This window comes from Colias croceus, chromosome 18, assembly GCF_905220415.1.
Source record: "Colias croceus chromosome 18, ilColCroc2.1".
Classification (NCBI taxonomy): domain Eukaryota; kingdom Metazoa; phylum Arthropoda; class Insecta; order Lepidoptera; family Pieridae; genus Colias; species Colias croceus.
The window spans coordinates 2,714,569-2,734,536 of record NC_059554.1 but is presented as its reverse complement, the minus strand read 5'-3'; the positions used below and the strand labels follow the sequence as shown (position 1 = coordinate 2,734,536).

Here is a 19,968-nt window from a genome sequence, read left to right as displayed (position 1 = left end):
TTGAAGGAATATCAGATAGAATAGCGGCAATACACATTAACTTACCCAAACATAAGAAAAACTGGACAGTAATTCAAGTCTACTCGCCAACAGAGCAAGCATCAAAAGCAGAAATAGATACATTCTATGATAAACTAAGGGAATTTTCAGAAAAATACTCTCAAAACAATTTAGTACTCATGGGGGATTTCAATGCACAAGTAGGTACCCAAATAACTGGAGAAGAACATATAATAGGGAAATATGGGAAAGGTAAAAGAAGTAGAAATGGAGAAAAGTTAGTAGAATTCTTGCTTGAGCAAAATTTAACACTTCTTAACTCCATTTTTCGCAAAAGGCTCAACAACAAATGGACATGGATATCTCCAGACGGAAAGGTCAGAAATGAAATTGATTACATAATAACCAACAAAGCGAAGTTATTTAGTGATACGGGAATAGTGAAAAACCTAAACTTCAATACCAACCACCGTATGGTACGTAGCTGTCTCAAAGCAAGTGGTTTAAAGAAGCCTAGACCAAGAGCCGTTCAAAATATTTACTTAACGTGCAAAAAGGGGGAGAAATTCGAAACTACAGAAGACTTAATGGAAGTTGTTAACTCAAATATGTCACTAAATGAGAAATACAAAAAAGTAGAAAACAAGCTCAAAGAACAGGCAAGTACAACAACAAACAAGAAGAAAGAAACCTATTTAAGTGAAACAACTTTAAAACTAATTCAAGACAGAAAGGAACTGATACTTAATAAGAAAGAAAACCAAAAAGAAATCTCCAATCTTAGCAAACAGATCCGCGAAAATATGAGGAAAGATAGAAATAATAGACGTCACAAAACCCTGGAAAATTATATTATCAAAACAGGAGGCACAAAAAAAGCACTTAAAGAACTTAGAGAAAAAGGAAAAGAATGGATACCAAAGCTAAGAGACAAAGAACTGCAAGTAACATCTCGTAGTAAAATCAAGAATATAGCGACAAACTATTATCGTTCATTATATTCAAATCAGGCTAACACACAGACAAATGAAAGGAGACATGTTCAAATACAACAATACATGACGGAAGCTAATGAAGATATACCAGAAATATTACAATCGGAAGTAGAGAAAGCTATTAAAAGTCAAAAGATGGAAAAATCGCCTGGTCCTGACAAAATTACAAATGAACTGATGAAAGGGACAATCACAGAACTAGCCCCAATACTTACCAGGATCTTTAATGAGGTTTTATATACAAGCAGTATTCCAAGCAATTGGGCAGAATCGCACATAATACTTTTGTACAAGAAAGGTGCAAAGGACGATATTGGGAATTACAGGCCAATATCTCTAATTTCGAACGTATATAAAGTTTTCGCAAAAGTTATCCTGGACAGAGTGTCAAACCAACTAGACGAAAACCAACCGATAGAACAGGCTGGTTTCAGAAAAGGATTCAGTACAATTGATCAAATACATACAATTAAACAGCTTATCCAAAAATACAATGAATACAATAAAACTATTTATCTGGCATTCATAGATTACTCTAAAGCTTTCGATAGTCTCAAACACGAATCCGTATGGCAAAGCTTAAAAGAGCAGGGAATTCAAAATTTATACATAGACATCATCAAAAACATATACAAGGAAAGTAAAGCTAGTGTCCGACTGGAATCAATGGGAGATGTTTTTCCAATTGAAAGGGGTGTCAGACAGGGTGATCCACTCTCACCAAAGCTGTTTACAGCAGTGCTAGAACAAATGTTCAGGAAACTAAAATGGGAGCATGTGGGACTTAACATAAATGGATCAAGACTGAATAATCTCAGATTTGCTGATGACTTGGTGTTATTAGAAGAAGACCCGCTACTACTGGAATCTATGATACAAACTTTAGCAGACAGAGGCAGGGAAGTGGGTCTAGAAATGAACTCTAGTAAAACTAAAGTAATGACGAATTCTACACCCATAGACATAACCATCAATGGACAAAAACTTGAATACGTAGAGGAATATGTGTATCTCGGCCAGATTATATCACCTTATGATCAAATGTCCAAAGAAATAGACAAAAGAATTGCAACAGGATGGAAGAAATACTGGGCCATGAAAGAAATCATGAAAAGCAAGTCTCTGGGAATTAAGATCAAGAAGAAAACATTTGATACCTGCATCCTACCCTGTATAACATACGGCTGCGAAACCTGGGCTCTAACTAAACGCCATAGGGATAAACTAGCAAGTTGTCAAAGAGGTATGGAAAGGAGCATGCTGGGTCTGAAACTAAAAGACAAAGTTAAGAGTACAGACATTAGACGTAAAACAAAATTAACAGACATCCTTAAAAGCATAGACCAATTAAAATGGAGATGGACTGGACATATGCTCCGCTGCAAAAAAGAAAAATGGAGCAAACAGGTCACTGTCTGGTACCCTAGGGATGGAGTAAGGAGCCGGGGCCGCAAAGCTAGGAGATGGGAGGACGAATTAAAAATGACCGCAGGGCCCTTTTGGACAAGAGTGGCAGCAGACAGAGCACAATGGAAAGAGTTGGAGGAGGCCTTTGCCGTAAGGCATACCGAAATTAGAGATATTTTATAGTGAAATTTCGTTTTTAGTTTTAAGTAATTTTATGTTTATATATGTCAACTTTTTTCGGAAATAAAGGCTTTATTATTATTATAAATATTTTCATTCACTTTTTGATAAAAATGTGAATGGCGCTTACGATTTTTAGTTTCGAGCACGTTGATTCCATACTAAACGCGGACCCCCTCACCGCTTACCTCAGGCCCGAATAGCTGAATTTTCGCTGACCGCCTAACCCCCCTTAACGATAAATGTCGGAGGCGAACTTGTCGAATGCTGTTTTACTGGAAACATTGATGAATTTAGTGTATCGAACTGTAAACAATCCAATGTAACTGTCAAAATCTCAGTTTGGACTGGAAAATTCTCTGTTCCACTGTAAAATGAAGTGGGTACCCCGTTGTTTAAGTAGTTTACACTGCGATATTTACTGTTTCTTTTTTCCGTGAAGTAGCTCATTTGTTTTGAATTTGAGTTTAGAATAACGTTGTTTATTTTTTGTTGTCGATCATGTTGAGAGCTATCATAGATTATACGGTTACCGTTGTGCTGCAACCAGTATCGAATACATATTTTGTCATCGGAAATTTTTTTAGCGAAAATGAGTTCTAGCAGAATTTGGTGCCGGATGGATGGATGTGCGGAATAGAAATCATAGCATTAGTAGTGATAGTGGTGATACTTGATGAAATAAGGCTGGTAATAGGGAATTACGAATTACAACAGTCAGCGACACAAGTCACAACTAGCGTCAACTATTGTAGTACGTCCCAGACCCCAGAAAGTTGAAAACATCGCCACAAATATCATAAATGAGAACTCATGCAAGGCAAGATCGAATTAAAGTTTCATTAAAAAGTTGGGCGAATTGGTCTCACTACCGTCAAGCACGTGAGCTTATCGCTGATCCAATGTACTACGGGCGTACTCATCAAAACTACCAAATAACCGAACTAACGATAACAAACAGCACATGCCTATCGAGGACGCTTGGCGCATGTGTTGGAAACAAGGTTGGAAATGTTGAATAAGGAGTTCTATAATTGTTGATTTGAAAAAAAAAAAATAAAAAAATGGCTCGAGCCTGCTCACAAGATTTTTTTTTATTTACTTAAAAAAATATATTTAAATTGTTTTTTTTTCAAATCTGAGGTTTGAGGGCCCCCTGAGCTCCGGGGCCCTGGTGCACTGCACCACCTGGCCATATGATAGCTACGCCACTGCGTAGAAAATCTACACTAATATTATAAAGAGGAAAACTTTGTTTGTTTGATTGTAATGAATAGGCTCATAAACTACTGGACCGATTTTAAAAATTCTTTCACCATTCGAAAGCTACACTATCCACGAGTAATATAGGCTATATATTATTATCACGCTAAGACCAACAGGAGCAGAGCCACGCGGCCCGCGGGTGAAACCGCGCGGCACAGCTAGTAATTAATAAAGACGTGTTCTTTGACATTCGATTTTTTAAGGCAGGGGTATAATTTAGCGGAATGCGAATCACGGTACGAATTTTGAAGTGAGACTTCTTCAGGCGAGTTGAGAGTAAAATTTCTAGGTCCCGTCATGGCAATACCGTCACGTGATGGAGTAAGGCGACGATTTTGGTATCGTTGAATCTTGCCTAAGAAGTTTCATTTCTGATACGTGTGCACACACGCTCTTTTTTATAATTTGTAACGCTCTTTTTTAATTGTTATTAATTAAATAAACTTTAGATTAGTGAAGTCCCGTGGGGCTGTGTCCCCTAGTGCGGTATGGGGCAGATGCATTAAATGCATCTTTTTCACTGATCGATTTTCTTTAGGGACAAGTAAGTGATCAGCTATTTCGGACTTACACACAAAAGTAGGAGATAGACACTGTTATGGCACAAGGAATAGAAATAAAATTGAGATGCCATTTTATAGGTTAGCTAAAGTTAAAAATTCATTTATGGGCCAAGGTATACGTTTTTACAATAGAATTCCTCATAGTATTAAAGAGTTTAGTAGTGTTAAATATAAACTTACTTAAAAAATGTATTAGTTCAGAGAGCCTACTACAGCATTAAGGAATATATGGAAGATGAAAATCCATGGAGGGTTGTCGCGTAAGAATTACAGGACAGTTCTTTGGCATATTATGATAATATATATTATTGTATGTAGTTAGATGTAAGTAACATGTAATGTAAAATTATATTGTATATGGACATGACTTTAAAAGAGCAACTATGGAGTTTCTTGCCGGTTCTTCTCCATAGATACTGCTTTCCGAATCGGTGGTAAATTTAAAGAATGTAATGACGATTCAAAAGTGCTTCTGGAAGAAGTGTAATTGAATAAATAAATGTTTGAGTTTGAGTTTGAGTTTGAGCCTTCTGTGTCCTGCCAGACCGAGACATTTTTTCATCTAGACCGGGAATCGAATCCTGGACCCCTCTACACTCACACGTTAACCACTGTACCAAGAAGGCGGTCAAAATATAAACTTTAGATAAATTAAATAAGTTTGTAATCCTTTCGTATTAATATAGGTAGGTAATTATTGTACCATTATTTGATATTATCTGCTGATGATGATGGATCGGAACCGGTCATAATATGAACTGGTTAAGTGCAGCTTGATTTAAGAATCTGAATGCAGTTCCACGACGAATGAATAAAAGGTATACCTAACTCATCAATATTATTTATTTTATTCATTTCTAATGATGTATTATACAAAAAGGCCTACCTAAGTAGGACAAGTAAACCTTAAACGAATAAAGTGTGAAGTATTATAGGTCAATATTTTTTTACTAATATTATTTAACTGGACTAAATTTAAATGGGACCAACCGGCCTAGGCATTAGCTTTCAGGTCAATAAAAGAAGATTCATCAAAATCGTTCAACCCAGTCGAATGTTCTGAGGTAATAAACCCACAAAAACAGTAGAATTGAGAAACGAGAACCTTCTCCTTTTTTGAGGTCGGTTGAAAAGGCGGCCTTATCTCTACAATGCAATCTCTGATTAATTGACAATTGACAGTTTATATCCTTAATTTTAACAAATTGAAGGGTGTTATCAAATTAAAAGGCTGCGGTCTGAGACAGTAGGCATGATAATATTTTAAAAACCGGCTTCATATGTCAGTAATTTACTCTTTGATAAGGACTATGGCGATTTTATTTTTTTCTTTGAGTTGAACCGGGCAATATCTACATACCAAAGATGTTGCCAATGTTGAGATAATAACAATTAATAAACTAGACAAAGGGTATTATTAGACTGTATTTTTATTATTTGTTATATATCCAAAATATACGCACTAATTTAGTAAATTGTTTAAACGATACAGCTATTTGAATATTATATTACTTATAATTTCTATGCGCTACAAAAGTTAATATCTATACAAGTAGGTAATTAATAGATCGAAGATTTGGCTACCACAAGGTACTTATTGAGTGCGTTCCTAATTGAGCACAAAATAATATTAGATACATTTTGATAAATAGGTACTTAGATTTAAATTCATGAATGTTTGCAAGGTATCCAAGTCAACATTTACTGCAGTTAAAATACGCCCATTTTCCCCTCTACAATAATGGAGTAAACAACAACAAGCACGCATAACTACGAAAAACTTGTATAAAAACCGTTAAACCGATACGCCTGCTTAACTTGTATGCAAGAATTAGAAGCCCCATTGGTATTGCAGGGCTCCACCCACTACTAGGCAGGTGGTAAATAGACCGTATCCATATGATAATGGACGTCCGTTCTTCATATCGTACGCAATACACGTAATTAATACTCTCTAAACAAGATTAATTATAACATTATTTGATGATTACTGTGTTATTGAAATATTTTTGTGTTGTATGGAATATTTCTCGATTCGTGATTGTAATGTTGCTAGAAATTAAATAATTATCTATTTATAAACATGCGGATAAAATGTATGCTACTTACTCATTATAGGATAAAACTTTATGGCAAGACGAAGAGATTTGTTTTGATTCGGAAAATGAAAAAAAAAATGAAATAACTAGCATCTAGTTATGTATAGATTACAAATGATTACAAATATAAAAAAAAAAGTTTAAAATTTGACATAAACATATTGTTATTAATTTAAATGAACTGATTTTATGCATGTTAAAAAAATACTGTCCTATCACTTGCAATTACGTAGATTTTAATAAATAAACAAACACAATTTCGCATTTATATCGAATTAATAACTTCATTTTTAAATAATTATAAATAATTCTAGGTTATCTTCGTTTTCCAGAAACAGTTATAGATACAACATGTCCATGGACAATCAAATCTTCCAAAGAAGAAAAAAAAAATAAATAAAAAGAAAACCAATTTGAATTTTGAATGGCGCGTTCTAAAATTTTGCATTAGGTACTAAATTAATTAAATTATTATTTTGTTACGATCGATGCTGCAACAACTTTACAAAAAGTGAACTGAAGATAGAAATTGGGCGTTGGTAAGTAAATTTATTTATTTTTAATTTAAATTACATGAGAGGCCTTTTCTAACTTTTCATCAAATATAAAATATATTTTAATAAATCATTTAATAATCAATAATCATAATACATACCATGTTGGATAAAAATAGAACTATGTATTGCACTCTGACTATACTTTTCAAGTCAAACTGACAATGCGTTTTGTATGGGTCAGATCTAATACTTATATAGTTAGATTTATTATTAATTATCAAATACGAGTGAAAATAAGTTTCTTACTTACGTTAATTTGTTTTTAATTGTATTTTGAGATGTTGCTAATGAATATTGTGAATGTTTCTCACGATGGTGAAATGTTTAATAATGTAGTCTGCCCTGATAACAAAGAATGCAGTAATCGACATTTTTGGGATTTTTACTTTTTGCAAGAAATGGGATCCCAAGGGGTTTATTAACATGAAAAAAAAAAAATTTCATAAAAAAAGTACCCGGAAGTATGTTTTTTAGCTAACGATTTTTGCAGTACTTACATGAAAACTATATCAATGATAAGAAAAAGCGCCGTATTAAACATGTGCTAAAAAATAATGCAGTTCTTGTTAAGATACCCTAAAACAAAGTGCAGTAATAGCCATTACTGTAGCATTTTATTCTAGTGTCTGTAGACCAATTGCTACGTCAAAACGCAGTTCTCCACATTACTGCATTTGTGTGTAGTAAAAGCACAGGTAAAAGTTCGCGAGATCGTAACCGTACGATACAGTGCTGCGTTTTGTTGAAGCAAATCGTCGTCGTTCGGTGAAGTGAGACGTGCGGCACGTGTGCTGCTCCTGCGCGCTGTTTGTTTTTTAAGTCATGTACATGTCAGTTTAACTGATGTTAAAATAAATGTTGTCTTAATAAAACTTAATTTTCTTCTACAAATTGTTTAATTTTAATATCCCCGCAGTAGGTTTCAACCGTAGAGCATTTTTTTAAATCTGTGTAAAAGTGAGAAGATATTATGTGTACATCTACTTAGCCCCGGACATTAAAAACCTGTATCAAATACTAAAAAATAACGCAGTAATCAACATGCGCTAGAACATAATGCAGTAATGAGCGCAAGTACTGTATTTAGACTTAGTGTCCCGTGATTTTCACATGGCCTGATGCTAAACCTAAACGCAATAATACGCATTATTAATGGATATACTAATTTATGAAATATAAGATAATTATCTTTGTAAAGCTTGTATTTTTTCCAATTTTATTGATAGATTTCAAGGGCTATAAAATATAAACATCTTCCTCAAATATGTAAAAATGTCTTTCCCGCGATTATCTCAAAAACGCCATTTTGCGATTACTGCATTCTTAGTTATCGCGGCAGTAGTGTTGTCACGTGCATTAAAAAAATATCTCAAGGTATATTTATTTTCTTAATAATGTTAATCTGTATCGGGTATCCTGTAGAATCTAGAATCTAATGAACAAGTAGCGCCATCTTGTTTGATATACACAAAGCTATAATTGTAGATACACATACAATAGATATATATTTTATGATTTATAACTACACATTATACAAAAGTTTATAAGGTAAATAATACAGCTACTAGTTAGTTATGTCGGGGCAACCCGCAGTACATGCATGTGATATCGTATTTGTTAACGCAGCATAACTACGGCCACCCTGCATCGCCTTAATGCATTTTGTATTTCTTAGAACATAGATTGCAGCGTTGCATTTTTGTTTAACGATAAGTTTATAGTTTAAGTTTTCATTCTGGATGTAGAGAGCACATATTAAAGACGTTTAAATTAAATCTTGTCTTTTTAAAAAACGTCCTTCGGTCCGTCGAAATTTGAGTGGCGCAGCCGGTAGGATACTCGATAATATCCTGCTGCCGAGCTAACACTATAGCCTATAAAAGGATCTGTGATAGTGCGGTGCTTGTACGAGTATCCTCGAACCAAATAAATAACTCTCCCGCGACGCGTACGCGTAAAACTCAATCGCTGAAGTGAAACGCGTACTGTGACCTCAAGGACGAGCATCCAGGATCATAAGTGAAGGACATGGGAGCGAGCAGTCTGTGAGTAAACCTCTTCACTCCTGTTTTTCATATTCCCTGTTTTCACGAAATCCCCGACCCAAAATAGTCGGCCTAATCATTACGTTTATTTGATTTTGTTCGTTGCAATTATCGTGATAATTCGTAATTTTTAGTGTTTAATTTTAAGTGTTAGTTTTTAGTAAAAAAATAGTGTTATCTTTATTATATTTAGAGTTTTAATCGCTAAAACTTTATCTTTATTACATTTAGAGTTTTAATCGCTAAAACTAACTAAAAGAACCAAAATGGAAGAGATTAAACTCATACCAAGAGAAATACTATGTATCATCCCCAAATTTGATGGAGATGAAAAACTGTTAAACCTATTTATCAATAAAAGCGAATACATTATAAGATCATTCCAAGATGCGAACAATAACGCACAAAACTTATATGTATATCATGCCATAACGAGTAGGCTTATCGGTAAGGCAGCTTCACTGCTTAGTGATTACCAAAATATAACTTCATGGACTGAATTAAAGGAAATACTTACCCAACATTTCGGAGACCCGCGATCGGAAGAATGTATCGCACTAGAATTAGAAGGGTTAAAAATAAAACAAGGTGAAAGTTACATACAGTTTTGCCACAGAATACAAAATGTTAAAAGCTCCCTATTTTCAAAAGTAAACCGCCTCACGGATGAAGGAGTTAAAGCCGCGAAGATGATCATATACAATAATACTGCGTTAAATGTTTTTCTGTACAACCTCCCGGAGGACATGATCCGGATTGTTAGATTAAGGGGTTGTACAAACTTAGAAAATGCACTTAGCGTAGTTACAGAAGAAGTAAATTTTATACAACAATATAACGCAAAGATTAGTAAGCCAAAACCTATAACTCAAAACACTTTCCAAAATCCATTAAAACCTAATTTTAGTACGATGCCTTTAAATCAAAACTTTAAATACGGCAGTCCTCAACAGCCAATTGGTTATAGACCGAATTTCGCTCAACAACCTCGACCAAATTTAATGCAACCACCTCGACCAAATTTTATTCAACAGTTAAGGCAAACACCACAAGCCCAAGGCTATAAATTTGGCACACAATCTAATAATAACCACCAATTGCGACCTTTTCAAAATTCCGGTTATCAACCAACAGACCAACCTCGTTTTAAATTTGGCATACAACATGCCCAGGCACCGAACCCCGGCTTAAATAGCGATGTATCAATGCGCACGGCACCTATAAGGCACAACGAAACTCATAATCTATATTACTGCGATGAACCAAATTATGAAAATTACGATAACTCAACCTTAAATTATAAAGAAGACGCCGCGAACGAGTTATACGATTATACCGATCCGGAAGTAACTGAATGCAATTTTAATGACAATAATGAATTTCCCGTTACCGGCCTCCGACAAGACAGTGAAATAATAAATTTAAATTATTGTGACAGCATCTTAAAATTACCACATATTATAGTTCCCGAAATAAAAGCAAAGTTTCTCATAGATACAGGAAGCAGTCGTTCCTTTATAAGTCCGGCCAAAGCAGAAGAATATTTTAGAGATCATAAACAGTATGAACAATTTACAGTTGTTAGCACACATGCGCAAAGCACTCATGATGAGGTTATAGTAATTCCGTTATCAAAAACTTTTAGAAGCTCACTTTCCCACAAATTTTATATATACGATGTAGACAGTAAGTATGATGGATTAATCGGATCTGATTTGCTTAAGAAACTAGGTGCAAATATCGATATGAAGCACCAAGTTTTAGAAACATTTAACGCCAAAATACCGATTATATATAACCACAAATATAACCTTCCGTTAGAAATCACCTTAGAGCCTCAATCAGAAACTAGAGTATCAATTCCAACTAACCTTCAAAACGGTGACGCTATATTAGATTTTCAGACTTTTCGTGAAAGCGTTCGTATGCCAGCAGCAATAGTCAAAGTGTCAATGAAAGTAAATGTAGATGAAAAGGAGCGAAATCTTCAAAAACACTTAACCGATGAAATAGTAAAAGTTAGTAACAATCAGGCGGAAAAATGTGACCGACCCCTGACGCCGATTACAATTTCGTCTGATTCAGACCGAATAGTGCCTATTACTAAAAATAATTGCCCGAGGTCCCCATATTCGATTCCGACACTTGATAGTAGTACAATAACCGCGGAAAGCAGCACCTTGACCGCGTCTAGCAATAATAGCGAAAATACAGATACGGTTCACTCAGCTCGCGATCTTGATACGGAAGGCATACTGATTCTAGATGAAGCTGTAGATTGTAATAAACAATTAACTCAACAAATTGTAAAAGATCACTACAAACGTACAAAATTTTTAAACAAATATCTTAAAGACAAAATTATTCATAAGAAACAGGTTATTAAGGATAAGTATGGCGGTGAAAATAATTTTAACATAGACATAGGAGATTCAGTTTACATTAAAGGAGTTAACACGAGACGTGCTATAGATAAGCGATATCAGATAGCGATAGTCACGGGACCGATCCATAAAAATATTGTGCCAGTAACGACGCACAATCGTGAAACTAAAGTTCCCATTAAAAACATTAAGCGTCCTCCACAGGTTACTAATTTTGGCGATCCACGTGATCCAAAACCAGGGTCTTCAACTGCACCAGATTAAACGGAACCCCGGAATACTACCTCTCCGTGAAGGCTATGCAGTCGTCAGCAATGACACATGGAGAGTTATTAAGGTTTTAGATTTAAAGTTAATATATGAAGATTTAGAATTTAATATAAATAGTTATCTATCATTTAGAAATCAGGTTCATAGTTGTATTGATGTAAAAGCGTTAGGTTCCGATTTTATTACAACAGAATTACAAACAGATTATCATATGAATTATACTATTGATAAATTTGAACAATTAATTCCGTCTTCTAGATCTAAACGTGGTTTATTAAATCCACTTGGTTCAGTTATAAAAATTATCACCGGTAACCTCGACAACGAAGATGCTATACAATTTGAAAACACTATTGAAAAATTAAAGACTAAACAAGACTCTATAATACATAAGATGACGATCGTTACTGAGATGGTGGGTTCGTTATTAAATGTAGCTGAAATATCTAATAACAATTTCATTGCAATCCAGAATAAGCTAAATGTAATTGATTCGCTTTTAAATGACACAAATTTACATCAAAAGACTAATGAAATTATACATACATATTCTGCATTCTTACATAATTTTATGTCTCTTTATGTTAGGTTAAGTGAAATAGAAACTGCTGTAGCTTTTAGTAAAATTAAACTTTTACACCAATCTGTTGTAGATACTAAGGAATTATTACTTTTATTAAAAAACATTGAAACTAGCTCTAAGTTGCCATTTCCAGTAAATTTAGATAATGTTCTTAAAATTGAACAATTAATAGAAGTACAAACTTATGTAAAACAAAGTCAAATAAAATTCGTAATGACTATTCCGTTAATTACTGACGACATTTATTCATATTTTAAAATAATACCTTTACCTATATTTAACGAAGAAAAAGGTCAGACTTCCCTTATCCTACCCAAATACCCATATGTCCTTGTGAAGGGGTTGAAAACCATGCCACTTTCACAACCATGCAAAGAAATAGATGAAGACCGGTTCCTATGCCCGGAAATACTGACATCAACATTATATAAAGACGATTGTTTAGCTGATCTTTTGCGGCTATCTACAAATGTTTCCAGTTGTCAGCCGATTCCCATTTCCATAGATGACGTGAAAATCGACAATGTTCTGCCAAATAGATGGATACTATACGTAAATGTGGAAACAGTACTTACCAAGGTCTGTGAAAACGAGGTAACCCAAGAATTCCTTCATGGTACCTATTTATTGACGTTAGACGAGACTGGCTGTTACGTGAAAATCGGAGATATAACACTAAAGAAATATGAAGTAAATGGAATTGATATTATATACCCAAGTTTACCAAAAATTATATTACCAAATTTGATGAACTTCCCGACCGACAGGAAGCCTGTTAACCTGAAGGGTGCAAATTTAACTGACATAAATATGCTTAGGCATTTAATTGAAAATAGTGAAAATAGTGAAAACCAGTTTAGTAGTACAGTGAATAGTGCCGTCGGAGTGATTAACATTATAACTTTTGTATTAATCGTAATTATAATTGTAATTGTGGTAGTAATTAAGTCTAAATTAAGAAAAATATGTATTCAAGAAAATCCTTCAGATTTTCTTGAAACTGAGGATGGAGGAGTTATGTCGGGGCAACCCGCAGTACATGCATGTGATATCGTATTTGTTAACGCAGCATAACTACGGCCACCCTGCATCGCCTTAATGCATTTTGTATTTCTTAGAACATAGATTGCAGCGTTGCATTTTTGTTTAACGATAAGTTTATAGTTTAAGTTTTCATTCTGGATGTAGAGAGCACATATTAAAGACGTTTAAATTAAATCTTGTCTTTTTAAAAAACGTCCTTCGGTCCGTCGAAATTTGAGTAGTTATTATTTTGTGGTAATACAGAATACTAACATAGACATTTCCAGAATAGTTCACGCCACCACGCAGTCTGATAGACGAGGCGCGAAAATAGCTTCAAAATTTTTTCCACAAGCATAATAATATGATAATTTACTCATTATCCGACTTTTCTTTCGCTCGAGTATAAAATATAGACCTGCTATCTTAGTTACAAATTTTGCTGAAGACTTCATACAACTACACTGTTACAAGACAGATCCTAATAATCGATGCGTCTACAGGTAACTTGTTTACACTTTTTATAACTTTAACATCTTTGACTTATTGTTAACATTTACAATATTACCATCATACTATGACGATACAAAGTCACAATGTAAACACCTAATCGCTAATAGTATTTATTTAAATTAATCTACATGTTTATGTTTCTATAACTTATGTAGGTTATAAATGTGTACTACATTGTTATATTGTAATGGAGAGTTAGGTTTTATTAATTTGCATGCTGTTAATAACGGCTGAACATGCTGGAACTCAATTGTTAACATCTATGTAGGTACCTATACCATGTTATTTGGCAAATAAATTAATTTGAATTTGAATTTAATTAAGTATTTATAGCTTAGCTGGGTATAAGATTTCGCTTTATATGCTAATATAAATAACGTGTTTTAGGACTAATTTTTTACGGTGTCACGCTTGTACTAAAGTACTATAGTAGCTAGGTACATACTATGGTAGCTATCCAAATAGGAAGGTACTATGATACAGGTAATAGGTACATAAATAAAAGGGCTGGATAAAATTAATAAAAAAAAAAAGAGTGTGTGTACTTATGTACACGCGTTAGAAGTTATACTTCTTTGGCGTATTGAAAAAAAAAATACTAGAATATACAACTTGAACATAGTTATCAATTTTCAAACCACCGAGAACTAACTTCATGTTGTTAAATTTAGGTGTCGGTGTGCGCGCGCCTCGTAAAAATTCACTCTCATCATTTTTCTCCATCGCGCCAAAAGAAGTATAACTTCAAAAAACTGTGGCTAAACTTTTTACAGTCATGTAGCACGAGGAGTTATGCAACATCCGTTTTGTACATAGTGTTCTTTTTCAAATTAAGTCAGGTTTTCGAAATGTAAAATGTAAAACCTTACCCAAGTCGCGTATATGTTATACCTTTGTAACCAACACTGCCTTCAATCCTGTATTTTCCATTGTTTTCTTTTCAATGCAATTGTTTAAAGGTGCAACTTTGTATACATGCAATTATTTATTATTATATTGACTTTACCAAAATCTTGATAACCTGTCCTGTCCCGATGAGGTTGTAGGTACTTGCCGTCTACAACTGAATTCAAAATCATAAATTGACATCAAGTCGTGCAGCTTATAGGCCGGGAGATACTGACACAAAATTTCGGGTCATTTGTAACAGGATCGCGGTTCTACAGGGGTCTTAGTACGCAATAACAAAAATAAAAAAAAGACGGGTTGCACTTCGGGAGTGCCGGCAGAAGTGAAAACTTGATTATTAACGTTGAGTTCTCTCCGCTTCTTCCGACCCGTCTTACGCTTTTTCGATCAGGTCACGTGTCCTGACGCGTGTTTAAGATTTTATACCCATTACAGAAAAAGTGATCAACGCCGCTAAAGAAGTTTTCACTTCAAAAATGATGGTCAGAACACTGGTACAGGCGGACTAGTTGCATGGGCGTCAGTCGAACTCGTCGGATAAGTCATTGCGTACTAAGATCCCTGTAGAACCGCCGCGCCCGCGCCATCGCTGTTACAAATGACCCGAAATTATGTGACAGTATCTCCCGGCCTATTAAATTTTAATTAATTTAACTGTCGAAATAAAAACAATGGACCGCAATTACTCTACTATGTTTTAAGGACAATAAATAATGTTCATGTTGAATATTAATGTAAGGAATATTCGATAATTTACAACGTCAGTGTAACGTGATAATATATGTACGCTACGTACCTACATGTAGCGAAACAAGCAAAAATGATGGGGAGACCCAAATTTTTCTACATGGGTGTTGTTGTTTAGTTAAAACATTCAAGAACCATTCCAATGATATTCTGATAAATTAACGTAATCGCAACATCATCATTTTCTAATTCATTGAAATGACTTGATTTAATTCGAAAACATTAACATTACATTTATATAATCATCAGTAATAATAATATATCAGTGATTGATTATTGATATTACCTACTGGAAGCCCAAAAAACTGGAAACATAATGGCGATAGCAATGTTAACGCGGGGGTCGAAAAAATGCCTACGTACGAATTCGAACCTCCGTTTAATTTGGAAATCACGGTCATAAAACGTGCAAGGAATAAGTGTAGGTACATAAAGTTGTAACGATGATTTTTATATCTTACTAGTCGTGCTCCGCGGGTGCACCCGTATTTTTTATTGCTGCTCCGCTCCTGTCAGTCTTAGCTCTGAGATAATTTTTTTATTATTATTTTTTTATTATTAAATTTTAATTAATTTAACTGTCGAAATAAAAACAATGGACCGCAATTACTCTACTATGTTTTAAGGACAATAAATAATGTTCATGTTGAATATTAATGTAAGGAATATTCGATAATTTACAACGTCAGTGTAACGTGATAATATATGTACGCTACGTACCTACATGTAGCGAAACAAGCAAAAATGATGGGGAGACCCAAATTTTACTACATGGGTGTTGTTGTTTAGTTAAAACATTCAAGAACCATTCCAATGATATTCTGATAAATTAACGTAATCGCAACATCATCATTTTCTAATTCATTGAAATGACTTGATTTAATTCGAAAACATTAACATTACATTTATATAATCATCAGTAATAATAATATATCAGTGATTGATTATTGATATTACCTACTGGAAGCCCAAAAAACTGGAAACATAATGGCGATAGCAATGTTAACGCGGGGGTCGAAAAAATGCCTACGTACGAATTCGAACCTCCGTTTAATTTGGAAATCACGGTCATAAAACGTGCAAGGAATAAGTGTAGGTACATAAAGTTGTAACGATGATTTTTATATCTTACTAGTCGTGCTCCGCGGGTGCACCCGTATTTTTTATTGCTGCTCCGCTCCTGTCAGTCTTAGCTCTGAGATAATTTTTCAAAAGAGATATAAGAAAAAAAAGTTCAAATAAGGATAATAGACAACAATTACCTAACACTAAAAAAGTGAACTGTTTCTTAAAAGTTAAAACTAAGCCAACCAGTGTACCTAAGTATTTTATTAGGTATAATATAGGTAGTTACATAGTTATGTGTTGTGTGTTTTTTTATACCCTGTGTTCTTTGCCCGCTAATAATAATTAAGATGCAAATAAGTACATGCATTCCAAGTTCCAACAGATACAATTACACAATAAAATTAGCACTATAGAACTAGACTTGACTAACCAAAATCATTAATGGAAATGAAGTTAGTCATGTTGTTGTATAACAGATTACTAAATCAGCGTTCCCAAAATAATAAAATCGAATTGGGACGTCCATGCTTATGAGTTATTGTAACTTTTCGCAAAAAGTTTTTTGCACCAAAAACCACGCAGACAGACCAATACTGATCGCAAAAATGAGTCGCTAGTCCATACAGAAAATCGATGGTGAAACAGATGTGAAATACATCTGTTGCATTTAATTATTAATACCTATATTGTATTACCAACGGCTACTGTGAGAAGGGAACAGCGCGTAAGTGGAGCTTTGAGTTTACCTAGGTACCTAATGCAAATTGCGCTTGTCTCTGTCGTATCTAGATAAATCTATGGTCTGTGATTAAATACAAGACAGGTGAATTGGCTTGTATTTGTTAATTGTAAAATTTCCTAGAAGTACTAGGTACCTATTAGGTTAGGTATCATGTTAGTGAAGAAATTATTGCGTCGTGAAAATGAGTGCTTGTTTGTTTTTCACAGTGTGACAAAAAGCTTTTTATGTTAATGAGAATTACAATTAGGTACACCAAAATATATCTCACTAGCTGCTCCGCGCGGTTTCACCCCCGTGGCTTCTCTCCTGTTGGTCGTAGCGTGATGATAATATGCCTTAAATGAGCTATCTAACACTGAAAGAGTTTTTCAAATCGGACCAGTAGTGCCCGAGTATAGCGCGTTCAAACAAACAAACAAACTCTTCAGCTTTATCTTTATCGAAAATCTAGGTACTTAGGTATTTAAAATCTTTCTAAAGTTTATTTACGTATCTTTTACATAATAGATACTAGGTATATAGATTTTTTTTTTCATAGATCTCACTAGTATTTCGCACAGTGCATATTATTTTGTAGGTACGTACAGTTATATTTTATTAATATTAACTTTTTCGAAAATAATTAAGTGAACTTATACATTGCTGTAGGTAGTCCTCTCTTTATTATTTACGAGTTCATACATTGCGAGCAATGAATTAGCACTATATTACTCGTTACGAATGCGACGGAGAACTATCGCCATCGCGCGACGCACGCGACAATAAGGTCATTCATTCCTTTTCTCGACACTCAGCATCTGCCAGTTGAAATTGCTCATACATTCTATAAGAATTACGTTCCGTGAAAATAAATAAAAAAGTTACAAACGTCTGTGATGGAAAACAAGGTTTCCGAACTGATCGATGATGGAAATGCGCGGTTAAATAACCTCAAAAATGGTGTCAATTCAGATGTGAATACTGCAAGTTTAAAAGTGGCGGCCAAAGTGAAAAAAGCGAGGAGTTTTATGGAGTTATCCGTTAGTACTTCGCAATCTGTTAAATCTTTAGGCAAAAATGATAGGCGTGTGTTGGTTATTTATACCGGTGGAACGATTGGAATGGTGAAAAATAAAGAAGGAGGTAAGATGGTTCTCTGTTATAATTATTTATTATTTATTATCCCTGTTGAACGTATGATGATGACGACGAGTACTTACCTATTAAAAAGTTAATGTTGTATTAGGTAATTTGTGGTTTGCCTGTAGGTACCTATTTATATTGTACTATTTTGTAGTGTTTGTAGATAGGTATCAATTTCCGCGAATGTATTTTCAATTTTGTTTTGGAAGGACCGTAAATTTAGACCTAACACAAGTAGGTAGGTACTTAGGTAAAAAATTATGTAGAAGCCATCGAGATATATGTACCTACTACGTATGGTAGAAGCAGTACGTTTTTATTGCTACTACCTAAATAATTTGAAATTTCACTGAGAGAATTGAACGATTGTGAATTTCTAATTAAACTTTATAGTAGGTAGGTACCTACCTACTTAAGTACAATAAACGTAGACAATTTCGCAAACAGTATTTCTGCCTATAGGTAGTAAGGAGATAAATTAGGAGAGGATATCGCAACTTTTATTCATGCAAACCATAGAGATAGGTAATATTATGTACTACGTACCTACTATTATCTCTAAAATGCAAACACCTTTTCCTTTATAAAGTCAAAGATTAAAATAAAAATATAATATACATAGTTAGGTAACTATCATACCTACTAGGCAAGTAGGTATTTGCCTAGGTATGCATGTAATTTATAATTTAGAAAATCCACCATTAGAAAGGCACAATATTATTACATCGGCAGGCTGTAATTAGCGATTATTATGATTGATCGATAACTCTTTAGAGACCTTAATAAGCTTAGTATAAAATAGCATAGGTTGATAATAATCAGTTATTAAATTATTCTGCGATAATTTGCATGAATAGGTACCTAGGTAACTACTAGGTAGTTAGCCGTTAGGTACAATTATTATTAGTACAGTCTGTAGTGCGTATAGGTAACGGGGAGGAAATCATCGTTATGTACCTACCTAGGTATCTACTTACTTAAAGATTCCAACAGTATGAAACAACTTGATGGATGACTTTTATTTAAGAAACGATCTACTGAATGAGGTACACTAAAATCAGAATCATCAAAGAATCGTCACTATGATATCAGAAAATAAAATTGTAATAAAATCAATCCTAATATTGTCAATTGATAAGAAGAATAGTTCATTAACAGTGGGTCAGTAGTTGGGGTCAAGGATCAAACACGAAATTCGTTGCTGAGTTCGTACTGTACACTGTAGAATTACATACCTACCTAGTTACCTACCTAAATGTTTTTATACATATTATACATATTCGCCCGTTTTGTCTAAAACCTCATAAATCATATACCAAAACCTTCCTCTATCTATTAAAAAAACCGCATCAAAATTCAAAATCCGTTGCGTAGTTTTAAAGATTTAAGCATACAAAGGGACATAGGGACAGAGAAAGCGTTTGAAAGCGTTTTATAGGTACCTAGGTAGGTAGGTAGGGTAATTGCGCCTGTTTGCGTCCACTTAGTGCAGTTG

General features: G+C 34.2%; 2 protein-coding genes across 2 annotated transcripts in view; one reads left to right on the top strand and one right to left on the bottom strand.

The window, feature by feature from the left end:
* Positions 1–19,968, bottom strand: part of LOC123699870 (N-acetylneuraminate lyase-like) — a 52,158-nt gene that overhangs the window by 9,971 nt on the left and 22,219 nt on the right. The gene's annotated exons all lie outside the window — the stretch shown is intronic.
* The window catches only part of LOC123699869 (L-asparaginase 1-like), a 54,134-nt gene continuing 52,277 nt past the window's right edge, over positions 18,112–19,968 (top strand). The window contains exon 1 of the mRNA XM_045646916.1: positions 18,112–18,473. Within this exon, the coding sequence (XP_045502872.1) occupies positions 18,227–18,473 (247 nt within the window). The 5' untranslated portion in view covers positions 18,112–18,226. The remainder of the gene's footprint in view (positions 18,474–19,968) is intronic.